The sequence below is a fragment of the Fusarium proliferatum genome (assembly GCF_900067095.1).
Source record: "Fusarium proliferatum ET1 genome assembly, contig: FPRO_scaffold012, whole genome shotgun sequence".
Classification (NCBI taxonomy): Eukaryota; Fungi; Ascomycota; class Sordariomycetes; order Hypocreales; family Nectriaceae; genus Fusarium; species Fusarium proliferatum.
Window position 1 is genome coordinate 496,699 of NW_022194801.1, and position 23,814 is coordinate 520,512.

The 23,814-nt window shown below is 49.8% G+C and overlaps 8 protein-coding genes across 8 annotated transcripts; 4 read left to right on the plus strand and 4 right to left on the minus strand.

The window, feature by feature from the left end:
- Window positions 1–345: 345 nt before the first annotated feature.
- Window positions 346–943, minus strand: FPRO_13267 (putative ribosomal protein L23, mitochondrial; the record flags this gene model as incomplete). Its single annotated transcript, XM_031222701.1, has 2 exons — window positions 346–864; window positions 923–943. The coding sequence occupies 2 exons, from the start codon at window positions 941–943 to the stop codon at window positions 346–348; spliced, it is 540 nt and encodes a 179-aa protein (XP_031088134.1).
- Window positions 944–1,303: 360 nt separating this feature from the next.
- On the plus strand, window positions 1,304–2,534 carry FPRO_13268 (putative LYS7-copper chaperone for superoxide dismutase Sod1p; the record flags this gene model as incomplete). The annotated part of the gene is made up of 5 exons (XM_031222702.1): window positions 1,304–1,424; window positions 1,490–1,524; window positions 1,633–1,762; window positions 1,818–1,895; window positions 2,020–2,534. The coding sequence occupies 5 exons, from the start codon at window positions 1,304–1,306 to the stop codon at window positions 2,532–2,534; spliced, it is 879 nt and encodes a 292-aa protein (XP_031088135.1).
- Window positions 2,535–6,752: 4,218 nt separating this feature from the next.
- On the plus strand, window positions 6,753–8,562 carry FPRO_13269 (uncharacterized protein; the record flags this gene model as incomplete). The annotated part of the gene is made up of 6 exons (XM_031222704.1): window positions 6,753–6,767; window positions 6,825–6,974; window positions 7,031–7,366; window positions 7,416–7,577; window positions 7,632–8,486; window positions 8,542–8,562. 6 exons carry the CDS (start codon window positions 6,753–6,755, stop codon window positions 8,560–8,562), a joined length of 1,539 nt encoding a protein of 512 aa, XP_031088136.1.
- Window positions 8,563–9,145: 583 nt separating this feature from the next.
- On the minus strand, window positions 9,146–11,312 carry FPRO_13270 (uncharacterized protein; the record flags this gene model as incomplete). Its single annotated transcript, XM_031222705.1, has 5 exons — window positions 9,146–9,859; window positions 9,928–10,185; window positions 10,238–10,627; window positions 10,680–10,790; window positions 10,845–11,312. The coding sequence occupies 5 exons, from the start codon at window positions 11,310–11,312 to the stop codon at window positions 9,146–9,148; spliced, it is 1,941 nt and encodes a 646-aa protein (XP_031088137.1).
- A 775-nt stretch (window positions 11,313–12,087) lies between these two features.
- On the plus strand, window positions 12,088–13,599 carry FPRO_13271 (related to DnaJ homolog subfamily A member 2; the record flags this gene model as incomplete). The annotated part of the gene is made up of 4 exons (XM_031222706.1): window positions 12,088–12,145; window positions 12,244–12,302; window positions 12,358–13,449; window positions 13,504–13,599. The coding sequence occupies 4 exons, from the start codon at window positions 12,088–12,090 to the stop codon at window positions 13,597–13,599; spliced, it is 1,305 nt and encodes a 434-aa protein (XP_031088138.1).
- Window positions 13,600–14,613: 1,014 nt separating this feature from the next.
- On the plus strand, window positions 14,614–15,396 carry FPRO_13272 (uncharacterized protein; the record flags this gene model as incomplete). Its single annotated transcript, XM_031222707.1, has 1 exon — window positions 14,614–15,396. One exon carries the CDS (start codon window positions 14,614–14,616, stop codon window positions 15,394–15,396), a length of 783 nt encoding a protein of 260 aa, XP_031088139.1.
- Window positions 15,397–16,240: 844 nt separating this feature from the next.
- On the minus strand, window positions 16,241–17,429 carry FPRO_13273 (uncharacterized protein; the record flags this gene model as incomplete). The annotated part of the gene is made up of 3 exons (XM_031222708.1): window positions 16,241–16,612; window positions 16,818–17,093; window positions 17,232–17,429. 3 exons carry the CDS (start codon window positions 17,427–17,429, stop codon window positions 16,241–16,243), a joined length of 846 nt encoding a protein of 281 aa, XP_031088140.1.
- Window positions 17,430–19,473: 2,044 nt separating this feature from the next.
- On the minus strand, window positions 19,474–23,198 carry FPRO_13274 (uncharacterized protein; the record flags this gene model as incomplete). The annotated part of the gene is made up of 6 exons (XM_031222709.1): window positions 19,474–19,536; window positions 19,603–21,306; window positions 21,362–21,435; window positions 21,487–21,898; window positions 21,926–22,668; window positions 23,171–23,198. The coding sequence occupies 6 exons, from the start codon at window positions 23,196–23,198 to the stop codon at window positions 19,474–19,476; spliced, it is 3,024 nt and encodes a 1,007-aa protein (XP_031088141.1).
- Between the last annotated feature and the right edge of the window lie 616 nt (window positions 23,199–23,814).

Sequence of the window (23,814 nt, forward strand, 5' to 3'; positions counted from 1 at the left end):
TAATTCTGCTACCTTTCTGCTTTTTCTGATTATAACGTGTTGCGACCTATACTGTGGTATTACTTCACTGATGCCTTTTTACGATTGGTATCCATGTGTGAGCTGTCGGGGCATAATCAAGGTAAATATCACTGGCAGAGCGTAAACCAGACCCAACGTTTTTGCACAGCAGATGAAATGTACATCGGGCACATCATATCATGAAAAACGTTGATAATTGCTTGGTGCTAGTTCATAATATGCCAAGATATTGGTACAAATAGTACAAGGACTCTCACAGCCCATCCGCATACTCCGTAGTTTCTACCGCACAGCTCCCTCGCCCCATATTCACTACCGTACTTCTTATAATCGTTTCTTATCGCCATTTCGGACTCTTTCAGTGGCCTTCTCCCAACCCTCAGCTCCCACTGGTATACCAGCAAAACGTATCAAGTTATCCTTGTACGGATGAGCGTCGCCCTCAAACGCCTTAAGTCTTGCCAATCGCTTGTCTCGTAGCCGGTTCTTGGGCAACATGCCACGCACAGCCTTGCGCAGAACCTCACTGCCCCCGTGCGCCTCCATGAGTGCGTCCATTGTGACGGTCTTGAGGCTACCAGGTCGTGTCGTGTGTCGGTAGTAAGGCTTTTGCCACTTCTTGCGGCCGGTTGTGTGAAGAGCGGCGCAGTTGGTCACGACAACGTAGTCACCGCAGTCGGTTGAGGGGTCGAAAATCGGCTTGTGCTTGCCCATGAGAAGAACAGCGATGCGAGATGCGAGACGGCCGAGTGAAGGTGGTGTAACTCCGGGCTGAGTAGAGAGTGTGGCATGAGGGGCGGAGGCAGATACACCGTGCCATACTCGAGAGTAGGCCAGTTTTGTCTATTTGATATTGGTTAGACAAGAGAAAGACTTGAGGATGTTCATCTTATCAGCTCACCAGGCCGACGACTTGCGACATGTTGGAGGCTTTGAGAGATCAATCTCTCACAAGGTACCTCCAATTGGTTTGATCAGCCGCAAAACTGGAATAGGAGGGGTCAAATCGTCGTGTATCTTGGTTTTGCGGTATCACGAGATCTATCAACACCGAATCGCTCAACCAGAAAGTTTGGATCCAGATGCCAAGGATTAATTGCTGACTCAGGGAGAAGAACAGTCACGTGCCAATAGCTTAAATCCCGAAGCCACTGCCTGACCCGCTTCCGGGGTGCGGAAGTGTGCGACAACGGCCGGACCCCGATGTTATCACTCGATTGTGGATTTCAAAGCAGCGAACAAAACCCGCCCACGTCCTGCTACAACCTTGTTTTCTAAGCAAATGCCTCTCAAGTTTACACCTGCAAGAGTATTTACAACTGCTTCTCTCTTTACAATAGCTGGCTATTCAGCATATCAATATCGAATCTCACGTATCAGCTCTAACACCACGCCCCCCACTTGTTAGTTCTCCAACTTCTATGCGATTCTCTTACACTGGAAGTATGAAACTAACGGATCAACGCAGCATCTAACAAGATGACGGCCGATAACTCGTTTGAGGTGCGCACAAAATTCTGAGCTATGAGTCATGGCTGAGAAAAGGGGACGAGGAGAGTTGTTGAGATCTTTTCCCAATATTCATGAACTAATGAAACGTCTCGAAAACAGACCCTCTTTGCTGTTCCGCTGTCATGTGACGGTTGTGTCAAGGCGGTTTCAGACTCTCTGTACAAGCTCGGCGGTATCAGTAATGTGGAAGGCAACTTGAAGGACCAGTTGATTTCTGTCAAGGGCACAGGTAAGGCGAGCTAACTCACCGAGCCGCGTACAAGCTAACGGTGCCGAACTTCCAGCTCCCCCATCAGCTATCGTAGAAGCTATCCAAGCCACCGGAAGAGATGCCATATTGCGTGGAACGGGGGCCTCAAACAGTATGTGCAGAGCAGTTGCTCACCCTCCGCCGTTGATACAATCACACTGCCATTGGAATGCCGGCTCCTCAAATCTTGGCTCTACAACTTGGTACGATGGATCACTAACCTCGAAATCTGACAGGTGCCGCTGTGAGTATTCTCGAAACATTTGAAGATCCTGTGGACGGTTTTTACGAAGAGCCCAGCAGAGATGTAAGGGGGCTAGCAAGAATGGTACAAGTTAGTTCAGGACGGACATTGGTTGACTTGACTATCCGCGGCGTTTCGCCCGGAACTTACAAAGCTTCAATTCGCGCATACGGTGACTTGAAGAACGGTGCAACCTCAACGGGTCCTGTCTGGGCAGGAGAAGACAAGAAGCCTCGGGGTGACCTTGGTACTATTGCGGTCGGTGAGGATGGACGGGGCGCTGCCTTCATAGACCATGGTTTCCAAATCTGGGAGGTTATTGGGCACGCCATGGTCCTGACAAGGCAGGAAGAGAAGGACGAACCACTGAAGAACGATAAGGACACCGTCGTCGGCATTATCGCACGAAGCGCTGGCATGTGGGATAACGATAAGACGGTGTGCTCATGCACAGGCAAGACGCTTTGGGAGGAACGAGAGGACGAGGTCCAGAAGGGAATGCTATGATAACGAGGCATATACCAAATCCAAGCCGGCAAACAAGCCTGAACATTATCACTGAACAGTGCCAAGAAGAGTATTATTTCTGATTTATGGCATGATGCACACCCTTCGTTGGAGGCTTGTCGTCCCTTCAACTGTTTCTCCGCAAATTTGAAACAAAGCCCATGCAAACCGAGTTGGGTTGAAGGGTGACAAGTGGAAGATCTGTAACGCATCGACGATGCTGCGGCGAGATGTGGTGCGATATCTGACCTGGGGACAAGATCGAACATGGGTCTTTTCCATGATCATGGTTCGATATCATTCCAAAGAGGCAATATCTCTCGTATTTAGCTGTGCCTCACGGAAAAACTGATTCTCGTAATCGTTCTCTTTGAAGAAATTCGGAACTATATCCTGCGGTTACATATCCTCGTGATAAAAGCTGGTAAACCGCTGATGGAAGTTTGGGACTAAGGCATAGACGGCAAGTAGAATCTGAGATCCGGGGCTTCAATGCATTGGCAGTAAGACCTTGCTGGGATGAAGATGAAACCCCGGAGATCAGCCACATAATTATGCGAGACAATGGTGTAAGTGACAGCTGTAACATGTTCCATTGGCATCTCCTCCTTGACGTCAGTCACGATAGGCCAGCGCTGCCAAGGTGAGCTTCGGAGTAGATCGACTGTTTCGATGACTACAAAGAGAAAAGAATATTCAGGTGAGTGAAGGATGAGACGAAAGGACAGGGACGATACCTGCTCGTGTGTATGAGAGAGACGGGAGGAAATACAAGGCTGAGGGTTAGCTCAAACCTTCGCATCAGGATAGTAGATAAACTCAAGATCTGATGTACGATGAGAAACAGGGCGAAATGAAGGAACTAGAAACTGTTCAAAGTTGAATCTGGAACTTAGATACAATACTAACCAACCTTGATGGGTACATGATCGACTATTGCCGTTGAATCCGCTCGTACTGTGAGACAGACAGATACACAGGTCAGTGGTATACGATTATTCAACTTGAACCATTTTTATGATAACAAGGTATGTTGAAGTAATGCTGGCTCTCTTATCAAGATTGACCAATGGCTCTGGCTCACCTGTTAAGCGATGTCAACAGATATTTAACTTTATTAGCTTTTTATATCAAGTAGATATCTCAATATACGTGAAAGTGTCTAATGCATACTATCGATTTTAAGCTCACCAAATAGTGTCCGGTGTGAGATTGTCTCAGATATCTCGTGCCTGAACTTCATGTCGTCTAGAAACTTTCTGCTACGTCCCCGGGTCTCGGGCTGTAACCAACTGGCACCCCTGGCTTGGCTCCATGGGGCTCCGGATCACCATATGCCGAAAGGTTCAATGCAACATGCACTGCCGCAGTCGTCGTAAGGCCTCCCGCAGAAAGGGAGTACATCTATATAGTTGTTGGCCCGGTAAGGAGGCCAGACGGGGTCAGAACGCCAGGAGAAAAAGTCCCAACACAATCAGGCTTGAGAGACTGGATGAAGAGCCCGGACTGGTGGTACGCTATGGATACTCGGTACTATATCGTACACAGCCAGATGCGTGTTGAGTGGGCGCATTAGCGTCGAGGGCTGGCGGCAATGGAAGCAAGGGATAGGCTGGAAATTCTCCAAGATGAAGATGTTGTAAAAAATCACGAGAGCAAACATCATCATCTGTCGTTTTGTTCAAGTCATGAAAGTTGTTCCTGTAGGTTGGTGCCGGTTTCTTCCTAAACTCCGTTTGCCAAGATCGCTTGAGAGTCTCTCCCTGGTGGCCGCCCGGGTTGGATCTCGGCTCTTTGCTAACGAGAGTACAGTACAACGACTCTCGTTTTCACTCACCGTAGATCCACTGGTCCTCGCATCTTGGCAGCTTGGGCTGGACAGGTGGGGGCCAGTACCATTTGCAACGCTCATTTCGATCCCGTGCCTTCGGGACCGAAGCCTGAATAGAACAAAAACGTTACGATCGAGTCTAGTAACAGTAAGTTATGTTAGTCTGCTGTATGTTCCATTCCTTTGGGCCTATGCTGCAGGGTCCATCACTCTAAACTGCCCACATCAGGGCGCTTAAACCCAGATTAGGATTGATCGAGAGGATGGAACGCACGTCATTCGACACCAGCAGCTTGGACGCATAAACCCATCCCATCCCATCAGCCACGGCGGTCGACCAGGGTATGACTTGTTGGCATTGTCCGCTATGTAAGTTCGACTGAAGATTTCCCATCATGGGAGAGGGGGGAGAATTGGAGTAGGCGCCGATGGGTGGGTCATTCAGGCAAGACCCTGGTGCAGTGGCCAATGAGAAGATGCGCCTGAGAGTGACCAGCACCTGTGACAGTCGCTGCAGCAGGTGCATAAAGTGACCCCGTTGTCTAAGCAAACCCTGGCAGAACCCCAAATCTTTCATCACAGTTAGCATAGAACCTTTCGATTACTTTGAGGCATCTGACGACGCTGCTGAATGCAGTGGTTCGATCTAACATGAGAGCTAGTTTCATGAGGGTAGGATACACCAATTTAGCTCTCATCTATGTGAGGAAAAGAAAGACATCACATCGAGGTAGTTCATCACATCACAGGTGACGGTTATGCATTCAGTCTTAGTCTACACCGTCAAACAGCCAACTTTTCTTTTTCGAATCCCCCGATATGTATCCATTAGTTATGCCAGTGGAGAAGAGAAACAAGATGAGGATTTTAGGTTGCCAGCTCAAACCCGGCCCGGTAAGAGTGTTGGTAAACCTCTTACATGTGGCTAGCGGTCGATCAGACGTTGCCCATACACCGAGAGGAGTAATGCATTTCAGATCTCAGATGCAGTCGGAAACATTGCTGTAGCAGAGTGCAAGAGGAAAAGAAAAACGTGCGAACCCTTGTTGCACATCCCCCTGGCCCGCTGCTGAACAGACCTCGGAGGGGATAAAACCTCTGATGTTGAATTTAGGATGCCAGAATAAACTGGTCTAAAGCTCTACTAAGATATACTATACACTTACCTGAGTCTTTTTATCGCTTAGGATAAAGGCTCTAAGTTTTCTTGCCTCCCGTTAGCAGAGACTACAGAGTGTGGTTGTAGAGAGTCAGGTCCCGTGCAGGCCGTGTGACAACCATCATCGACCAATTCCCATCGTCCCTAGGCGCTGGGTCTAGTTGCACCAGCCACTCATCGGTTATTGTGCCGTATGTCATCTCAAGCACTGCTGCAATCGATCACTTCCATCACCACGCCATTGACTCTTGGCTCGCAATAATCTCTTGTTCGACCTAAAAATAGGCCATGAAATTGGCAGTTTTGTTCCTCACAAAAGTTTTGATTCCATGCCATGTGTTTTCATTGCAGCTGAGCCGGAGGGAAACATCCCACTTACATGAACGATTTCTTGGCCTACCTATTCTCTCAAGCTGGATATAATAATGACTACTCGGCCTCTCGATTTGTCGTTCGCCGATCAGTATCTCGATTGTCTTCTCTTTGTTGTATCGGGATAACTGTTGCATACAATACCCGTCCGTACAATAGCTTGTTGTTCTATACGCGTTTAGGTCTCGAGTCAATTCCAACACTCAACTCTGAGCCTTTCAACCACTTCTCAACCAACCTCAGCAACCAACAACGCTTGAGGCTATAAAAAGAATACTCCAAGAGCAGACAGAATCGGCATACGATCCAACCTAATCTCCCATCGATTATCTATATCACCAAACAAACCAATCCCCTCATCGTCTAGTCACCAAGCACATCTTGACTTTCCTCTTTCTCTCTCGAGGTAGCGCCACTGGCTTGGTCGCCAAGACATCGAGACTTGCAGTGCGCCAATTGCTTGCTTCAGGCTCCTTTCGCACTCCAGCACCGGACTATCCCTGCATAGACAACCCCCTGTCCCCTAGCTTCAGTGAGGTGTCTGCCAGGCCCGTACTTGGCATACCCCTGTACCCCCGTACCGTGCCTAGCGTACCTGCCCCCCCGCCGACCGCACCGCACCTTCCTTACCTCTGGTCACAGGTGCTGCCCGCCGAATAATAAGTTGGGACAGCCCTCATACATTAAGCGCCCATTCTGAGCCCCTCAACTCTCCCTTGACTCTTGAATTTCTGCTATTTACCACCAATATCCCCCTATACTGTTTTCTATTCCCGATCATACCGCTCTTAAATATCTATCTACCTATCCTTCTAAATTCGAATCTGCCGTGGTACTTTGCCCTGCAACGACAATCATGTCGTTGAAACAGGTACACTCTACTGCCATGTCTTTCAAATCAGTCCACTAACCCAATTCCCCTCTACAGGAAATCGAGACTTGGGTGGCAGCCCTGGGTCGCTACGATAACAATGAATTCGAAGAGGCTCTCAACGAGTTTGGAAAAATTGGCGACACTAGCAAGATCCTCTTCAACATGGGCGTGATCCATGCCACACTCGGCGAGCACGAGAAAGCTGTATGCGAACATCTGCAGACTATACAATTTAACAATACTAATTGCTTGCCTACCAGGTTGAGAGCTACCAACGAGCCATTCGACTTGACCAATACCTCGCCGTGGCCTACTTTCAGCAAGGCGTCTCAAATTTCCTCCTCGGCGACTTCGAAGAAGCCCTTGCCAACTTCAACGACACACTTCTTTACCTCCGTGGCAATGCCATGATCGATTACGCTCAGCTCGGCCTTCTATTCAAACTCTACTCCTGCGAGGTGCTTTTCAACCGAGGTCTTTGCTACATCTACTTGCAGCAGATGGAGGCTGGTATGCAGGATTTCTCGTATGCTGTGAAGGAGAAGGTGGTCGAAGATCACAATGTTATTGATGACGCTATCAGAGAACAGGCCGAGGTTTGTAATCTCATAACATTTACCCTGACTGCTCATCTAACTTGATTAGGGTTATACTGTCTTCTCAATTCCTGTCGGAGTTGTCTACAGACCCAACGAAGCCAAAGTTCGAAACCTCAAGACAAAAGATTATCTTGGCAAGGCCAGACTTGTGGCAGCTTCAGATCGTGCCAATGCCTTTACTGGATTTGCAGGTTCTGAAATCAAGAACGTAAGCGGTTCCCAAAATTCTTATGCTGAAATTTCCCTGACTAACAGCATTTAGGCTGGTAAGCTAGAGGTCAAGGATGACCGGCCTGCCGACAACATTTCCTTCGCCGCTACAAATCTCGTCAAACCTGGTCTTTCGTCTCGGAGACAACAATCAGAGCCTCCGAACAACCGAAATGTATTTCCGCCAACACCCCCACCCGAGAACGAGCGCCCATCTCGTGCTGCTTCTGTTCGCGGTGGGAAGCCTCAGTTGGCTAAACTCAACATACAGCAGGCCGAGCCAAACCGCCGGTATGAGAAGGCAACTTCTCCACCAGATAGCCGTTCTCGGCCCATGCCCGCTAGATCAGCATCTGCTGCTAGTTCTAGAATGATGCAGAGGGAGCCTCAACCTCTCCAGCTAAGACCCCGGCAGATCCCAGAGGAGACAGGGTCACCGGAGGATGTCTATGCTATGTACCAGGGAGGCGATCCTTACCGAAACTCAAGAGGGTCTACCGGCAGTCGACGCCAGAGACAACCACAGTATTCTGAAGAGGAAGACGGATCCGATTATGAGGGCACCATCAACGAGAACGACTTCGAGATGATCGGTCAACGCCGAGGCCCAGGCTCTGTTTCAGGTCAACGTGGTAGCCGACGACCAGAGATCACAAAGATCCGTGTCAAGGTCCATGCCGATGAAGTCAAACTCATCATGATCGCTCCTGATATCAAATACGAAACGCTAGCCGACAAGGTTCGCGATAAGTTTAATATTAGGCGACGATTTAAGATTAAGGTTAAGGACGAAGACATGCCCAATGGGGACATGATTACAGTGGGCGACCAGGATGACCTGGAGATGGTGATTGATAGTGTCAAGGAGGAAGCAAAGAAACAACGAGCAGAAACTGGCAAGATGGAGGTATGTGGACTTTCCCCTCCTTATGGTGCTGAACCCATCACTAACATGATCGCAGATTTGGATCTTTCAACTTTAGACATATACCCTGACAGCGCGCATTTGCATTTTGGATATTTACGAACTTCTATCTATCACGAAGCTGTGGCTTGTGAGCTGACCAAGAAATCTCCAGAAAAGACCCTTTTCTGTTCTTGGATTTTTACCATTATCTTAATCTTGTACTTTTCAAACCATGTCAAAATAGTCAGCATATTAAGGGTTTTAAGTTAGATGGCAGGCAGGCAGGCAGGTAGCCGGAGTCAGGGGTATTTGATTTCTACCTATCTAATCACTCATACGGAGGGAATCAGAGAAAAGAACAGGGCGAGGCCCAAGGGTTCGCATTTAACCTCAATCATGACGTTATGACAACACCAAATTTGATAGTCCATCGTGAACATCGTTGATCGTGAATACGGATTGGTAGTAATTACCCCAGCCATGCTAGTCATTGAATTTGCGCATAATTTTACAGCTACTCATACAACACATCTCCAATTTTTTTTTCCAAAGCCCTGCCCTCAATAGGTACTCAATACCGTAGGCGACCAACCAACTGGGCAACTTTCCATATCTCTACCGAATGCTTTCGACTTCTGAAGCCAACAGACCCCTGTTCTCTATCCAGCACTGACGGAGAGTTGGCCACTAGATTCTAGTTCACCGAGCAAAGAAGCCACGAGATTGGCACGGTATCGCCACTCATCTTGACCCAACACATCAAACAGAATGCGGGACGACTTGCTAACGGCCTGTGAATCACCGATTGCAATTAGGCGAAGAATAGCATGTAGGTCGGGAGCCTGGTCTGAAGGGATGCTCTCAAATAAGCGGTCAACGGCCGTTTCCCAGTCTTCATTTCCTTGCACGGTCTTGTTGACCATTTCAAGCAAGTCGAGGCGCGGGGTCTCGCTGACGATGGCCGCTCGGTAAATATCAGTAGGAGGGCGCCAAAAGAAGTACGGTAGCAAACGTGCCAAGTTAGCCACAGAGGCATATCGTACGGTTTCTTGAAAGATGATCTTGGAAGTATATGACTGAGAAGATTCAGACGAAAGCATAGCTGGAACAGGAGATAACGGGGCGGGCCAGTCGAGAGCGGTGCCTGTGGGTTGGATGGGCTTGTAGTCATCAGAAATGGACTGAGAGGAGGCGGTTATGGCATGAACTTCGTTGACAAGGGGAGTCACTAGGTAATCTCTTATGAGCTCCTGCTCGCGAGATGTGTGGTCGGCAAAAGGTGTTTTCGTAAGGAGATTTCGATACTCGTGCTGGAAGAAGTCGAGCTTAGTTGGATTGAGTTTGATACCACCTCGGGTGAACTTGTAAGTCAACTGATCCATAATTAGCACACTTGTCATGCAGTACTGGCAGCCTACATCAGCTTTCAGAAACAACTCACATTCTCGGCGACATCACTGAGAGTTCTCGGTGTCTTCGCATCTCTCTTCATAGATGCACCTAGGTTAGCAAGCCACGCCTGTAAAGCCATAGGGAAGACGTTCTGGTCCATATACGTAGACAGGTCAACGCTACTATCGCGCTTGCTAAGCTTAGATCCGTTGTTACTAACGAGGAGGCCCAGGTGAGCAAAGGTCGGGGGCTCCCAGCCGAAAGCTTCATAGAGGGCCAGATGCTTGGGTGTCGAGATGAGCCATTCCTATGCAGATGTAAGTGAATGTCGCAAAATCCCAAACCATGAGGGTACCTACTTCACCACGGATGACATGTGTAATCTTCATCAAATGGTCATCAACTACATTGGCAAGATGGTACGTAGGATACCCATCCCTTTTCATGAGAACAAAGTCTTCCTCGGGCTCCTTCTTCTGAAAAGGCCCGTAGATAGCATCCTTGAACTTTGGCGTGCCGAAGCGAGTAGAGTCAAGCCGAACGATATGAGCTTCACCCCTGGCGGCTCGCTCATCGGACTCAGAGCGCGGCAGAGTACGACATGTGCCAGGGTAGGCTGTAGACTTGCCAGCTTCGTGAAGAGCTCGTTTCTGGGCTTCGAGGACTGTTTGATCACAAAAGCAACGATAGGCAGAACCATTTTCGAGCAAGGTTTGCGTGTGTTCTTTATATGTCTCTAGACGTTCCGACTAGTTATTGTATCAGCATAAGGTGAGGGTGACAAAGTCAAGAGGAGCTTACCTGTCGATAGGGGCCATATGGACCTCCTTTGTCAGGACCTTCACTCCATTCAAGCCCGGCCCATTCGAGATCTTTGAAGATTCTTTCTTCAGCATCGGGCACCAACCGATTCTTTTATAATCAGCATGAGTTTGCAACCCGAAGCCTTAGAAATTGAAGACTTACTTGATCAGTATCTTCAATTCTAATAATGAAATCACCGCCTGCTGTAGCCTTGGCCACCAAATTGTTGAACAAGGCGGTCCTCAAAGAGCCGAGGTGCAGATATCCAGTAGGTGACGGTGCAAAACGTGTACGGATTGGCTTATTGGCTGATTGTCCAAGGATATATCGCTGATTTGCTTCTCCCTCTTTGACCTTGGTATCCTTGTTCCCAACATTCTGATCACGTTTTTTTAGAGCCGCAAGTCTTGATGGCTTCTTAATGGATCGATCATGTTTTCCCCCTTGTTCATTGAGTTCTTCTGGAGGACTTTGAGAAGCCTTCTTCGCTATATCAGAATTTTGATCATGTTGACGACCAACAGAGCTTGTGAAGTTACGACGAGCAAGGAGAGGTATTGGTCGATATAGAACGAGGTATTGTATAAAGTTTCTTGAAAGCCTCGTTGGGTGGCTTAACAAGGGCCTCATGTTGAAAAGTGCTTCTCATGACAAGCTAACCAACAAGTGTGAGTGAGTAAACCAGTCTCATGAGATTATGAGATTGTGGCGGTGCATGGCGAAACAGAGCATTGCGCCACAGTGTGGCGGCTTGTGTCGTCTCATGGAAATCGTCGCCTGCGATAAGAGTCAAAATTTCTTATCAGTGGACATGAGACCCTGAAGTTTGAATGGCGTCGTTAACTTAGACGATGGAGGGGAGAAAACTGTTTGCTTGATGTATCGAGGATGCCATGAATTCAAAACTGGATATGATATAGACTACAGAGGCCATTTTACTTGTATCAAGCAAATAGAACAGGATTTGCTATCAGAATTGGAATGCTAGGCGTCAACGAACATGACGCAGTCAAAGTCAAGAGCAAACATTGAGACGACTTGTATGATAAGAACGGGTTCTGCATTTAATTTTCTTGTTATGCATTTAAGAGTCATGACATCAGAAAACGTCAAGTCGAGAGGGTATTGTCAGGACTCCCTTGACTTACTTATACTGTTTGACTGTTTGACTGACTGACTGACTTGACTTGACTTATCTTTTCTCTTTTCTTCTTTCCCTTACGTACCCCGCGCTCCAAATCCGCGCCAAAAGATTTTCTACGGGCCCCTGCTCTTGCACTCAGCCAACAGAGTTGATCGACGGAGCGGACCAATTCTTCATCCTGCATTACATTACAGTACAGTACAGCACAAGTACTGTAGCCTATTTTGCTGTGCCAACCTTGCTTCATCTCCGATTTCCAAGATGGATGAGAACCCTTTCAACGCGGGCGCTCCTGGCGCCGAGGAGGTCGATCTCTATGGTATGTACAAAAACACAAGTTTATTATTCCGGCCACTCGTTATCGCCAAATTTGTGGTGGTTGATAAGCAAAGCCTGCCTGGCTAACTCGACTGCTAGAACTTCTCGAGATCGACAGAACTGCCACACCAGATCAGATCAAGAAGGCTTACCGCAAGGTATGTGATCGCGGTTACACGGATCGTGCAGCGCTTTCTTACAAATTCGAAATAGGCCGCCCTGAGGTACCACCCAGACAAGGTCGCCGAAGAGCATCGAGAAGAATCCGAAGCCAAGTTCAAGGAAGTCACGCAAGCCTACGAAATTCTCAGCGATGAGCAGAAGCGCGAGCTCTACGATGTTCACGGAATGGCCGCCTTCGACAAGTCCCGAGGCGGTCCTGGCGGTCCTGAGGTCGACCTCAACGATATCCTCTCCCAGATGTTTGGCTTTGGCATGGGCCCCGGTGGCCCTGGAGGCCCTGGAGGTCCCGGCGGCGCTCGCCGACCCAGACGTGGTCCTGATGAGGAGCAAGAGTACAAGGTGACGCTTGAGGAGCTTTACCGTGGCAAGACTGTCAAGTTTGCTGCCAACAAGCAGGTACTTTGCGGCCAGTGCAAGGGCTCTGGCGGCAAAGAGAAGGCCAAGTCTTCTTCCTGCGAGCGCTGCAAGGGTAATGGTATCGTTGAGGCCTTCCGCCAGATAGGGCCTGGTATGATGCGCCGTGAGACTGTTATTTGCGATCACTGCCAGGGTGCTGGTCAGGTCTTCAAAGAGAAGGACCGATGCAAGAAGTGCAAAGGCAAGCGAACAACACAGGAGAAGAAGGTTCTCGAGATTTACATCCCCAGAGGCTCCATGCAGGGCGAGCGTATTGTCCTGGAGGGTGAAGCCGACCAGTACCCCGACCAAACGCCTGGCGATATCGTCTTCACACTTGTGGAAGAACCCCATGATGTCTTCACTCGTATTGGACATGATCTGTCTGCTGAACTGACTGTATCACTTGGAGAGGCTCTATCAGGTTTCTCACGAACAGTATTCAAGCACCTCGATGGACGTGGCATTCACATCGAACGACCTCAAGGCAAGATCCTGCGACCAGGTGACTGCCTCAAGGTTCCCGGCGAGGGCATGCCTATGAAGCGTGGCGAGACGAAGGGTGACCTCTACCTGATTGTCAAGGTGGAGTTTCCTGAGGATGGTTGGCTGAAGAGCGAATCGGAGTATCACACATTGCAAAAGATGCTGCCTCCTCCCCCTGCTAACATTGAAGCCGAGGAAGTTGATGAGGTCGAGTATGAGGACGATGCTGACATCGAGAAGGTAAGCATATTTGTTCGTGACTGGACTTGAAGCCAGCAGCTAACTTGGTAATAGATGGGTGAGAACTCGGGTGATGGCCGATTCGGTGGTGACTGGGAGGACGACGAGGATGATATGGGTGACGGCCAAGCTCAGTGCCAGACCCAGTAATCGGTGATATTTCCGCATCGACGAAGATGGAATATTCTTAGAGACGTGAAGTTTCTGCTCTGGATTAATGAAGTGATGAATACCTCACGATCAGGGGCATTTTCGCTGCCATGGCGATGGCGATGGCGATGCGGGAGCTAGGGTAACAGGTTTATCAGTATCAGGGCCAAATTCAGAGGCCTCCAGGATGATATCAAAAGGAGAGACGACTGAAGACTTGTTCGTTTTGGAAAGGAAAATCCAAAATGGTATCATATCATGACAGACCATACACACCAAACCACACCACTCTTGCGTTCAAAGAAGGAACAGGTCTCGGTCTCGAAGGCCGGGAGATTCCGTTGCAGGAGATACATGATAGATAGACTCGTGCATAAAGATATTGTAGAGGCTTGAACTATGAGGTTCTGTAATCAATTGCTGGGATGTTGTGCAAGTGAGCGAGAACAAAGGGGAGCGAGTTGAAGTGTGAGGTGGGAAATTGCATCGTAGAGGTACTTCAAAGTGGACCCACCACCTTTTTGGGCTGCTTTAGTCGAATCAACTTACACCAAACAACTCCAAAGTTGATCACTTCCTTTACGTTGACAAGTAGATGAGCGCCAATTTGCAGAGGGGCTGATTCTGCTGACACTCTTTGACCCTTGTGGGCATGCTCTGTCTGCACCTAAAGCATCCGATATACTACACGCTCAATCAACAGCCAACTGATGGGTAAGAGCAACGAGTTCTCCCCTATCTTCCACTGCCCAACTGCTTGACGTGTCTCTAGAGAAATATCTTACGTAGAGTCTTTGGACTTGAAAACGGTTTATATATATAGGTACTTAAAACCATGCATATCGAGGGATCTGTCTCACAATCGCATCTTTCTAGACCCACCCCCGCCATTTGACGTAATCCCAAACCTCCACCACTAACACCAACACCAACACCAACACCAACACCAACACCAACCTTACCTTACCTTACCTTACCTTACTCCTCCGACAAATCTCATCCCCAACTTCCGCAATGTCACGCAAAGGCGTTGGCCTTGCGGCCTTTGACCGCTCACGCCTCACATCAGCACAGTTCGCATCTCATGGCTCCTCCCTGCGCGCCAACAACGCCCAAGCTCTCGAAACACAGCTCGCCGTGTTTCGCTCCCTCCTCCAGCAGTTCGCAAACACACACGCTCGCGATATCCGCTCCGATCCCGCTTTTCGCGCCCAATTTGCTCGCATGTGCGCTGCCATCGGTGTAGATCCACTAGCGAGCAGCAATAGCAACAGTAGCTCGGATGGAAGCTCCATTTGGGCCCAGTTACTCGGAAAGACGGTCAACGATTTCTACTTTGAGCTCGCTGTAAGGATTGTCGAGGTTTGCGGCGCCACACGCGCGGAGAATGGAGGTCTTATCGGTCTGGCGGAGCTGAGAGAGCGGGTCGCCGCAGGACGTATGGATGGCGCTGATCCCATTGCCGATGATGATGTCCGGCGCGCTGTACAGACGCTTGCTCCGCTAGGCGGCGCGTATGCTGTGGTGCGTGTAGGTCGAAAGGAATATGTGCGGAGCGTACCCCGTGAACTCAACGATGATCAGGTCTCGGTCGTTGAGGCGGCGCAAGTCCTGGGTTATGTGAGTGTCAGCATGCTGAGGGATAACCTGGGCTGGGATAGGGCACGCGCCCGAACTGTGATAGACGATCTCGTTGCCGGCGGCATGCTGTGGGTTGACAAGCAGGCAAAGGGCGAGTGGGAGTATTGGAGTCCTGGGTTTATGGCTGAGGCTGCTACTCCGGATCAGGGCGACTGAAGCACCCCGAGGAATCGACTTCTCCCTTTTGGGGAGTATCTCGAAACGCAGCAGGCTATACGACTACGGTGGCAAGGTAGAAGTCCCGACCGCGGATCTCATAAGACAAAGCGAGAGTGCTTGAAACTCATGAGGCGCCTGCCTTGTTTTGGTCCCCCATGTAGCCAGGCTGCCAGACTTATACATTGAGCCTCCATCACTCACCTCGCATCCCGTGGCGAGTTGACCAGTCAAGGGACACTTCGCATCCACATATAGTCCCGGCACGAGAGTGGGAAGCTACCATCAAGAATTTCCAGCCATGATGTCATACGGGAGTTGTGAAGAACTATTCAGAAATGATAGGCCCCAAGGCCTTTCGCTCAAAAACTTAAGACACATGTCACTCACGCATCAGAGTTATTATTCACATATCCTCAAATTAGGCTCTAACAGGCCAACCAGGTAACTCTACTATAGAAGGTGTATAGAAAAGATAAAATACTAGTTCATTTCATTAACCAGCAACTCGCACATACAAACATACACATCTTAACACTTCCCCTCCACATTGCCCTTATCCTTAACCAGAAATTCTCTTGTAGATACATGTTCAACAGCCTGAGTTCAGGACGGGCACCAGTCCAACTCACCCCCTCATCTCGGGTATATACTTGTCAAGCGACACGACCCATCCGAGCATGGGTTTCAACATCATCCACCCATCGCCAAGAAGTCAATGTTGGTCGACTCCTTCGTCACTAGGTTTCCCTCCTCTTAAGATGCTGTAGCCGTTCCTAATGCCATCTCCTACCTGTCCCCGTTGGCGTGGCTGAGCTCGGATCGGCGCTTGAGATGGAGTCGCTTAGTAGGGAGGGTTGGGGCCACCCATGCCAGGAGGAGGGTAGTCATCGGGGCGGCCTGGTCGCATATCACCAGCGTTGGATCGACGGTCGTCACCGAAGTGCTTCTTACGGAGAGCTGCGAGACGCTTCTTCTTGGTGATGGTGTTGATGTAGGTGCCGATGATGAAGGACACGATGTTGAAGAAGGGGACCCAGAGCTGGTCAGGGAGGAACTTCTGAGCAAAAGCCAGGCAGATAGGCGAGGTGATCCACGAGACCCGCATCACCTTCCAGAAACCGACTTTGACGGTGGCACGAACCTGATGGTAGGTGCGAGCGCCGGCGATGAGAGCCATAGCAACGAGGTAGACGCTGTTCTGGATAGGAGCGATCTAGGGGTTGTGTTAGCGACTGATGATACAAAACTGGGTCCTTCAAATCTCGCTCAAGTTGCGTTCCCAAGTTTTCTCCGAACATGAGCGTACTTCAATCGTCTCACTTGCAACTTGATCGTACAGGTTTGTTCTGTCAAACCATCGATCTCTGCCTCCACATGCGCACGAGTTGGAAAATCAAGGAATGTTGCTTATAACTTACAATGAGGTTGCTGACAAGAATCTGCAGAATCTTGGCGCGCAGGCTGGTACGGCCCTTGAAAGCCTTCTGGAGCGCCCAGATGAGGAAATGGCCTAGAGGAGCGCTGATGAGAGCACCATATGCGGCCATCTTGGGAACACGAGCAGTGAAGTAGTTGCCATGCTTGTTGCGGTCCTTGGCGAGCCATGAAGCGACAAGCTCCTGTGTACCAGCAAGAGTACCAGCGGTAAGCATCTTGGTGCGTAGAGGATTGTCCTCAAGCTCTTTGATGTAAGCCTATCAGGTCGTCAGTCATGGTCAATGTTGTTACCCTCTAGGATCTTGCAGAGCCATAGCACCATAGCTTGGGAGAGTAGCTTATGCGCATTGTAGCTTCCGGCATCCTGAGCAGGTAGGGTCGGGTCTCCAACATACCGCCAGATAACCCTTGGTACCAGCGTTCTTCATACCACCAGTCAAAGCTGTACCGATGACAGCAGAGACGGGGTGGTGGCCCTTTGTGCCGGGAATCTTGCCAGCCTCAGCCTGGTCAAGCATGTCGCCCATCTTTTCAGTGGCATCGTGGACCTTTTCCGACACCTTGGTAACGGTTTCACTCTTGAAGTCAACCATGCTTGCTATTATTCGGCTATATGGCGGTGATGGTGAAGGGTATGATTAAGTAAAAATCGCGTTCTAGTTGGAGGTCGAGATAAGGATATTATTTTGATCCGACTCGGGGTAAATTGCTCCAGATTGAATGATGCCCTTGATATATGCTCACGGCGCGCTATGTCCTTCGTCGTCGTCGTGATCGTCGTCGTCGGATGTTATCGTCAAAGTCAACACGGCCGCGACGGCGTCATCAACGGGTCGAGTCAAGGGTCAGACGCGCAAGAGAGACTTTGATGAAAGCGTCAGTGAGGATGTCTAAGATAAACAGGTGGGGTCTAACGATCGCGGATCGTTATTGACATGGGGATGAGGGAATGTGCGCGCTCAACTCAACAACAGCAGCTGGACATGACAATGGATGACAGGAGAGAGGACTTGACAAGATGATGAGAGAATATTGAAAGGCAAGGATTGAGGTGGGTCAGAGCCAATTGAGGTCCTCGTGAGGTATCTAGCCAATGGCTTTGTTTACTCGAGCAACAAGACCAAGACCAAGACCAGAGAGGTTGAGGGAAGGGCTGCAAGTCGATGATGACGGGTGATGGATGCTGTTGTTGTTGACGTGGAGATCTAGGCCATCCCGGTCCAGGGTAATCGGAACAGAGAGGAAAGAGAATAAACTTACAAGCGCCGGTGCCGAAGGATGATGATGGTGGTGATGATGATAAGTTGAAGATGGTGAGATGGGGGAGACAGACGTGGAAGTGAGTGGAGCGTAGCGGTTGGGTTGGCGTTGGTGTTGGTGTTGATTTGTTTGTCTCAGGCCTTGGGTGCTAAGGATGGATGGAGGTGACCGATCTGGGGGGGGGGCTTGGGGGGAGGGAGACTGGGAGCTGGGTAGTGGGAGGAGTGCGTGCGTGCGTGCTGAACCGGGCTGGAGTGGACTTTGACTGGGAGATGAGGTTGTTGGGCGAGAGAGAGAAGTCAAGTCAAGCTCAGCTCACTCCAGACGCTTGAGCTGCAGCAAGACAGGGGCAACGTCCAAAGACGGTGGCTGGGAGATGTAGAGTTCGTGTACCGTTGCGGCATGGCGCAAAGCTAAAAAATACTCAATCGATACATTCAATCTGCCCAGTCCACAATGCCTCGGCCCGCTGTAAATAATAACAATCGGGCCAACCAAAGCTCTCAAAACAAAACAGTGTTTACCCCTGGTAAAATGGGTGCCTCCATTCGGCAGCTTCAGCTACCGCGGCTCCAGCTCCCAAATTGGCGAGCTTGCGTGCTGACATCCACTCAGAATCCACCAGCTTCCTCTTATGTACAGCAACCCACTCGATGGAGCTCCCCAGGCATGGATTGATGAATTGAATGGACATTCAGCCACAACCTAAGTATCCGCCCGTATTCTTTTCTTCCTCTCCCACTGCCACTCTTCGGCTGTTCGCCAGACCTCGGTCTCCTTCAATGTTCTCTGTTCACAAAACATGAGCGAACAGCGTCATGTACTATCAGCACCCCTATTCTCACTCGCTTGTTCTGCACGACACCACATGAAACTACCGACCTGGCCTAACCTCCTTAGCCTCTTCGGTAATCATGCCCGGGACGTGTTGAAAAAAGAGTGGCTGGGTCAATCACTTTGCATACAGAGAGGCATACAGGGATCCCTTCACGTGAAAATGGCTCCTCCGACATCCGGAATCTTCTCGCTATAAATGATGTAGTGTATATATATGTATGCAAATACTTCTTATCGACAGAGGCGTCCTCTGTAAACTAGGTCCCAAGCATATGTCAAAATGCCCAAAGCACGGCCCGAGGATTCGATTCATGCCAATCCTCGCTCAATCAAAAGCCGTGCCCTTCAAACGCCTATATACCTAACACAACGGACTGTCTTCATGGACGTGTCCAGAACTAGCGATCCATATTCCCCTAGATAGTCAAGTCGTTCAACGAACCAAGAAAGAGATCTCCTTTTCATACAGAGCTAAGCCTCTGGCCCAGCTGATAAAGCCAACGATGTACTCGAAACGCCCTCGTGCCTCGATATGCTATTTCATACTGAGCCGCGAAGCCGTTGCTTTCTAGCCAACCAGTCCCCGAGCATATTGTCAAGTTGCTATAGCTGCGTTAGTATTGTTGCGCGATAATATATGCCCAACGAGGCGATGATGAAAATACTCACAGTGGTAATCTCTGCTAGCTTCGCGTTCTGCTCTCTAAACATACCACTAACCACCGGGTGGTCTTTGCTAACAGGTTCCACGTCTGTCTTGTCGTACACGACCATGAGAAGGTCTCGAACGTGCTCACCATCGTCAAAGAAGGCACGAAGCTTCTCGTCATCCCAGCCAGGTTCTTTGGCACTTTTCGTTGAACTACTATCCTTACGTGTCTCGTCACCAGGCATGAGCTCTGGCGACGGTACATCGGAGGACGAGCGACCTTCCTGAGAGGACGTGTCGATCTCCAGTGCTGGTGGTCGTGTTCTGTTGACAGGTGACACCTGCACCGGTGATTCTGACAGACGATCCTTCTGGCCTTGGCCTGCCGCTGTGGATGTGTTCGGCTTGGCGGTAGCATCGAAGCTATCAGGGAACGCTCCTGGCAGTTGTGGTCGTAGTCCGCCCTCGGGCTTCTTCTCGACGGGTTGCTCTGGTGTCGTTCGGTTCGTAGGCTGAGACACATCATCCTCATCGGAGCTTGACAGTTCATCCAGATCCATCAATGGACGAGGCTTGACTGTCTTGGTTGCCCTGGGCTCGCCTCCTGTGCTTGCGCTGCGGCCCAACGCCTTCGCCAATGCCTTCGTATCGTCGTGTTGTGCAGCGGCTGAGGAGGAACGTACCTTGGCCGGATCCCCACCACTTTGTGAATTTGATGGCACTTCATGTGTCTCCTGTGTCTCGGGATTGACGATCCGCATCGACGCTGGTGGCACGTTGAACACATCGTTGACCCGAGACTCAGCCAGATAAGCCGCGAGTTCCATTGTCGATGAGGTCTCCCCAGCCTTGCCAGGAGATGCTTCAGTTCGGGGAAGCTGCTTCTGAAGTTTGCTAGTACTCCGTTGTGGTTGTCTGTCAGGCGATGCGACCTCTTCAATTGACTCGCTGTCCCGAGGCTCCGATACGATATCCATAGAGCGCTTGCCAAAAGATTCGTCATCATCGTCAACCGACTTCTTTCTGTCCTTTCTGGAAAAGAAACTTCGGATGGCGCTCGGCTTCTTTTCCTTCTCTTTCCGAGACTTATCTTGGTGCTTCTTCTTCTCCTTGTCAGACATGAGCTCCTTGTCCAGCTTATCAAGACTTCCTCGGGACTTGATATCCTTGGTTGTTGAGTCCTGGGAAGGCCGAGGTTGATTGTCGTCTCGTAGTAAATTAGGCGTGAGGGTGATCTTCTTCGTCTCAACTGTCTCATCTCTAAAGAAAGAGTCGGTGTTTCTGACAGTACCATTGCGGGATCTGCTGGGGCCTTCCTGCTTGTTGTCGAATAGTATTTCCTCACTGCTTCTCGTCTCATCTTCATCTTCCACAGTGTCGACCTTTGACGGCTCTATAGCCATTTTAACTTCTTTATTTGAACGGGGCTTAAGAGGCTCAACCCTGGCGCTCTCTTCTGATGAATCATCTTCTATGATCGATATTGTTGAAGCTGGATCTCGAGTATCTTTCTTTTGTTCTTGTTGCTGATCTTGCTTGGCTGTACTGGTCGAACCGGCGAATAAGTCGTCCAAGTCCTCTTCGTCGGACGAATAATCGTCGATTTCAGTGTAGTCATGGTACGTTGGGGAAGTGAATGTGACCGTTTTGCGTCCAAATCTAATTGGCGATTTGAACGTCTGTTGCTTCTTCTCCGCCGTGTCCCCCAACATAGTTGCAGAGAGCTGCATTGGGTTTTTAGTAACAATTTTGAGGAAAGGACCAAGTCAATTTACATACATCGACATTCCTGTGTTTATTCAGACGTGCTAGACGTTCTGTTGGCGTCTCAATATGCTCTGCGGGTAGGTATCCTGGTATTTCGTTAGTAACTAGGCAGTGCAAGTGGAAATCTTTGCACTTACCGATGCTGCTGTCTTTAACAACTCTGACTAGCCACCAGTAGCTATTGCTATCGTCTAGCAAAACCATAGTGTCACCTTTGGTTGCATTTGCTTGACCTTCAACGGTAGCTACGAAAGTATGAAGGGCGTAAACGAATTCGAAATCAATGTCCTCTATGTCTTGTAAGCACTCAGCCGCCCAGCCGGAGTCGATGAAATTGTAGTCATCAGGAATGGAGAGTGCAGAATCATCGTCTTCAAAAGATTCTTCGTAGGGAACAGTAAGCGCGGGATCGAAGTCGGGGGTTTCGTCGTCGTCCAAGTCCGAATCGGATAGATCCATCATTGGATCACAGTCATAGAATATGTCCTGCTCTCTGTTATCGGCTACAGTTCCTTTTCCTCCAATACTCGATCCTTCAGCAGAAGGATGCTAGCCTTCATTACTGTTGGACCTAACCTGTGGTTCCACTTCTTCAAACGTTTCGTGAAATTCGGCCGTCGAATTGGACGTTGTCCAGCTATCGTCTGCTTCGGGTTCGGTGTCGTTACTGTGCTCGTCGCGACCGTTATACTCACCATGAAGACGATGATTCCGGACTTTCGTGAGAGATGCTCGTGGAAGCTGCGCGATTGCGCATGGGCTGGGTACGCAGTAGGGGGGTTCGGGATATGGCGAGCAAACCCTGGTGCCGCTTGAACCAGAGATACTGGGAGTACTACTCCTCTGCGAGGGTAGGGAAGAGACACGGCGTGGCCATGCCGCAGGGGCAGCGACGGGGTAGCACCCACCATCTTCAATCGAAGGCGAACTTGAGATCTTATCCATCATGTCGTCATCGAGGTCATCGTCGCCGTCGAGCTCGCCCTCATCCGAAGATGAGACGCCTCCATTCTGCGCAATTGCCAGTGCATCTTCTTGGTTCATATTGCTATTGTTGTCGCGTACGCCCTGTGCGCGAGTATTGCCACTTGTAGAGTTTGCGACAAGTTCGTCTGCAAAGGAATCAATTTCGTCGAGGCTGTTGCGGTTATCGAGAGAAACCCTTGGAGAGCGTCGTTGTTCGTCTGCAATGTCGTGTGTGACCTCACGAATAGTCTCAGCTTGGTGGGGACCTAGGGAGTTGGCGTTGCCACCCAAGCGTGGGCTTTTCGAGTGGTCCTGGGCCGATGGAGAGTGGTGATCTTGAAGATCGATCGTATCTGCGATCGGGGGAAAGGTTCGTTAACGTCAGTTTGTGGTGTCGTCAAAGGAAAGCTTGTGGACACAAGGAATGAGAAAGCAGAGGACTAAGTCGAATGGTTGGAATGTATCGTGACTTGCAGCGACCCCGGACAGCAACAGAAAGGTTCGAGCTTGGACAGTGACCGGGGGGCAAGGGTAGACGAAAGTACGATGAAACGTAAAGAAAAAGAAAGTAATAAAAAAAAAGAACGGGCAAGGGAGAAGTTGGCCGAAGGTCTACTTCAAGGGTTCCATGTGGTTGAATAGACGAAGTTTGCACATATGTATAAAGGGGCAGGGGAGAGAAAGTTGTACTGTCAGAGGGACCGACGAAACAACACGAGGATGAGGCTGCGCAAGAGGCGATGCACCCCAATCGCAAATCCCAAAGGCTGAGACTTAGGGTGACATTGCGTTGGCACCTCGTTCCAAGTGTAAAAGGCAGAACAGGACAGCTAAGGCAAAACACTAGGCACATACCAGCTCTGACGATCGATGGTCGTGTCATTTTGATGGGTAGAAACGACGAGCGAGGCCGTCAACAAGTCACTCTGCTCCAACTCTATCCCTGAAGGCGCAAGGCACCAAAAGATGGGATATGCTTGACCCCTGGTGCCAGAGAAGCGCCGTCTCAATTTTTTATTTCAAACTCGGGTGTTGGATGCTGACGGCTGGGGGCCGGTTTTTTTGTCGCCTGTCTACAGTACAGTATGTCGTTAGGTGAGAGGCGGGCGGTAGATCCTTGCGAGGATGTTCTCGTCCAACTCCCAGGTCCCTGATTGCTTTGTTTGTTTGTTTGCTTGCTTGCTTGCTTGCTTGCTTCGGTCGCTGGGGGCGTTGTGATATCAGGATTTCGGTCGTGGTACTCGATTGGATTTGGTGTCGCTCAGCGTGGTGAACAAGGTTGCGCCCGTAAAAGTCAATCGATCAACCAATATGCCCAGTGGCCAGCCACGGGCTTGTCCAACATGAAGCTGATTTTGCGCAAGTGAGCGGGAATGGATCTGGGTGTCGAAAAACTGGAGAGAACGAGCGACGATCTTTGTTCCGTGACTGTGGGAAAAGGATGGCGTAGCAGCTGTAGGTAGGTCGTAATAATAATAATAAAGTGAACTGGCCTGGCC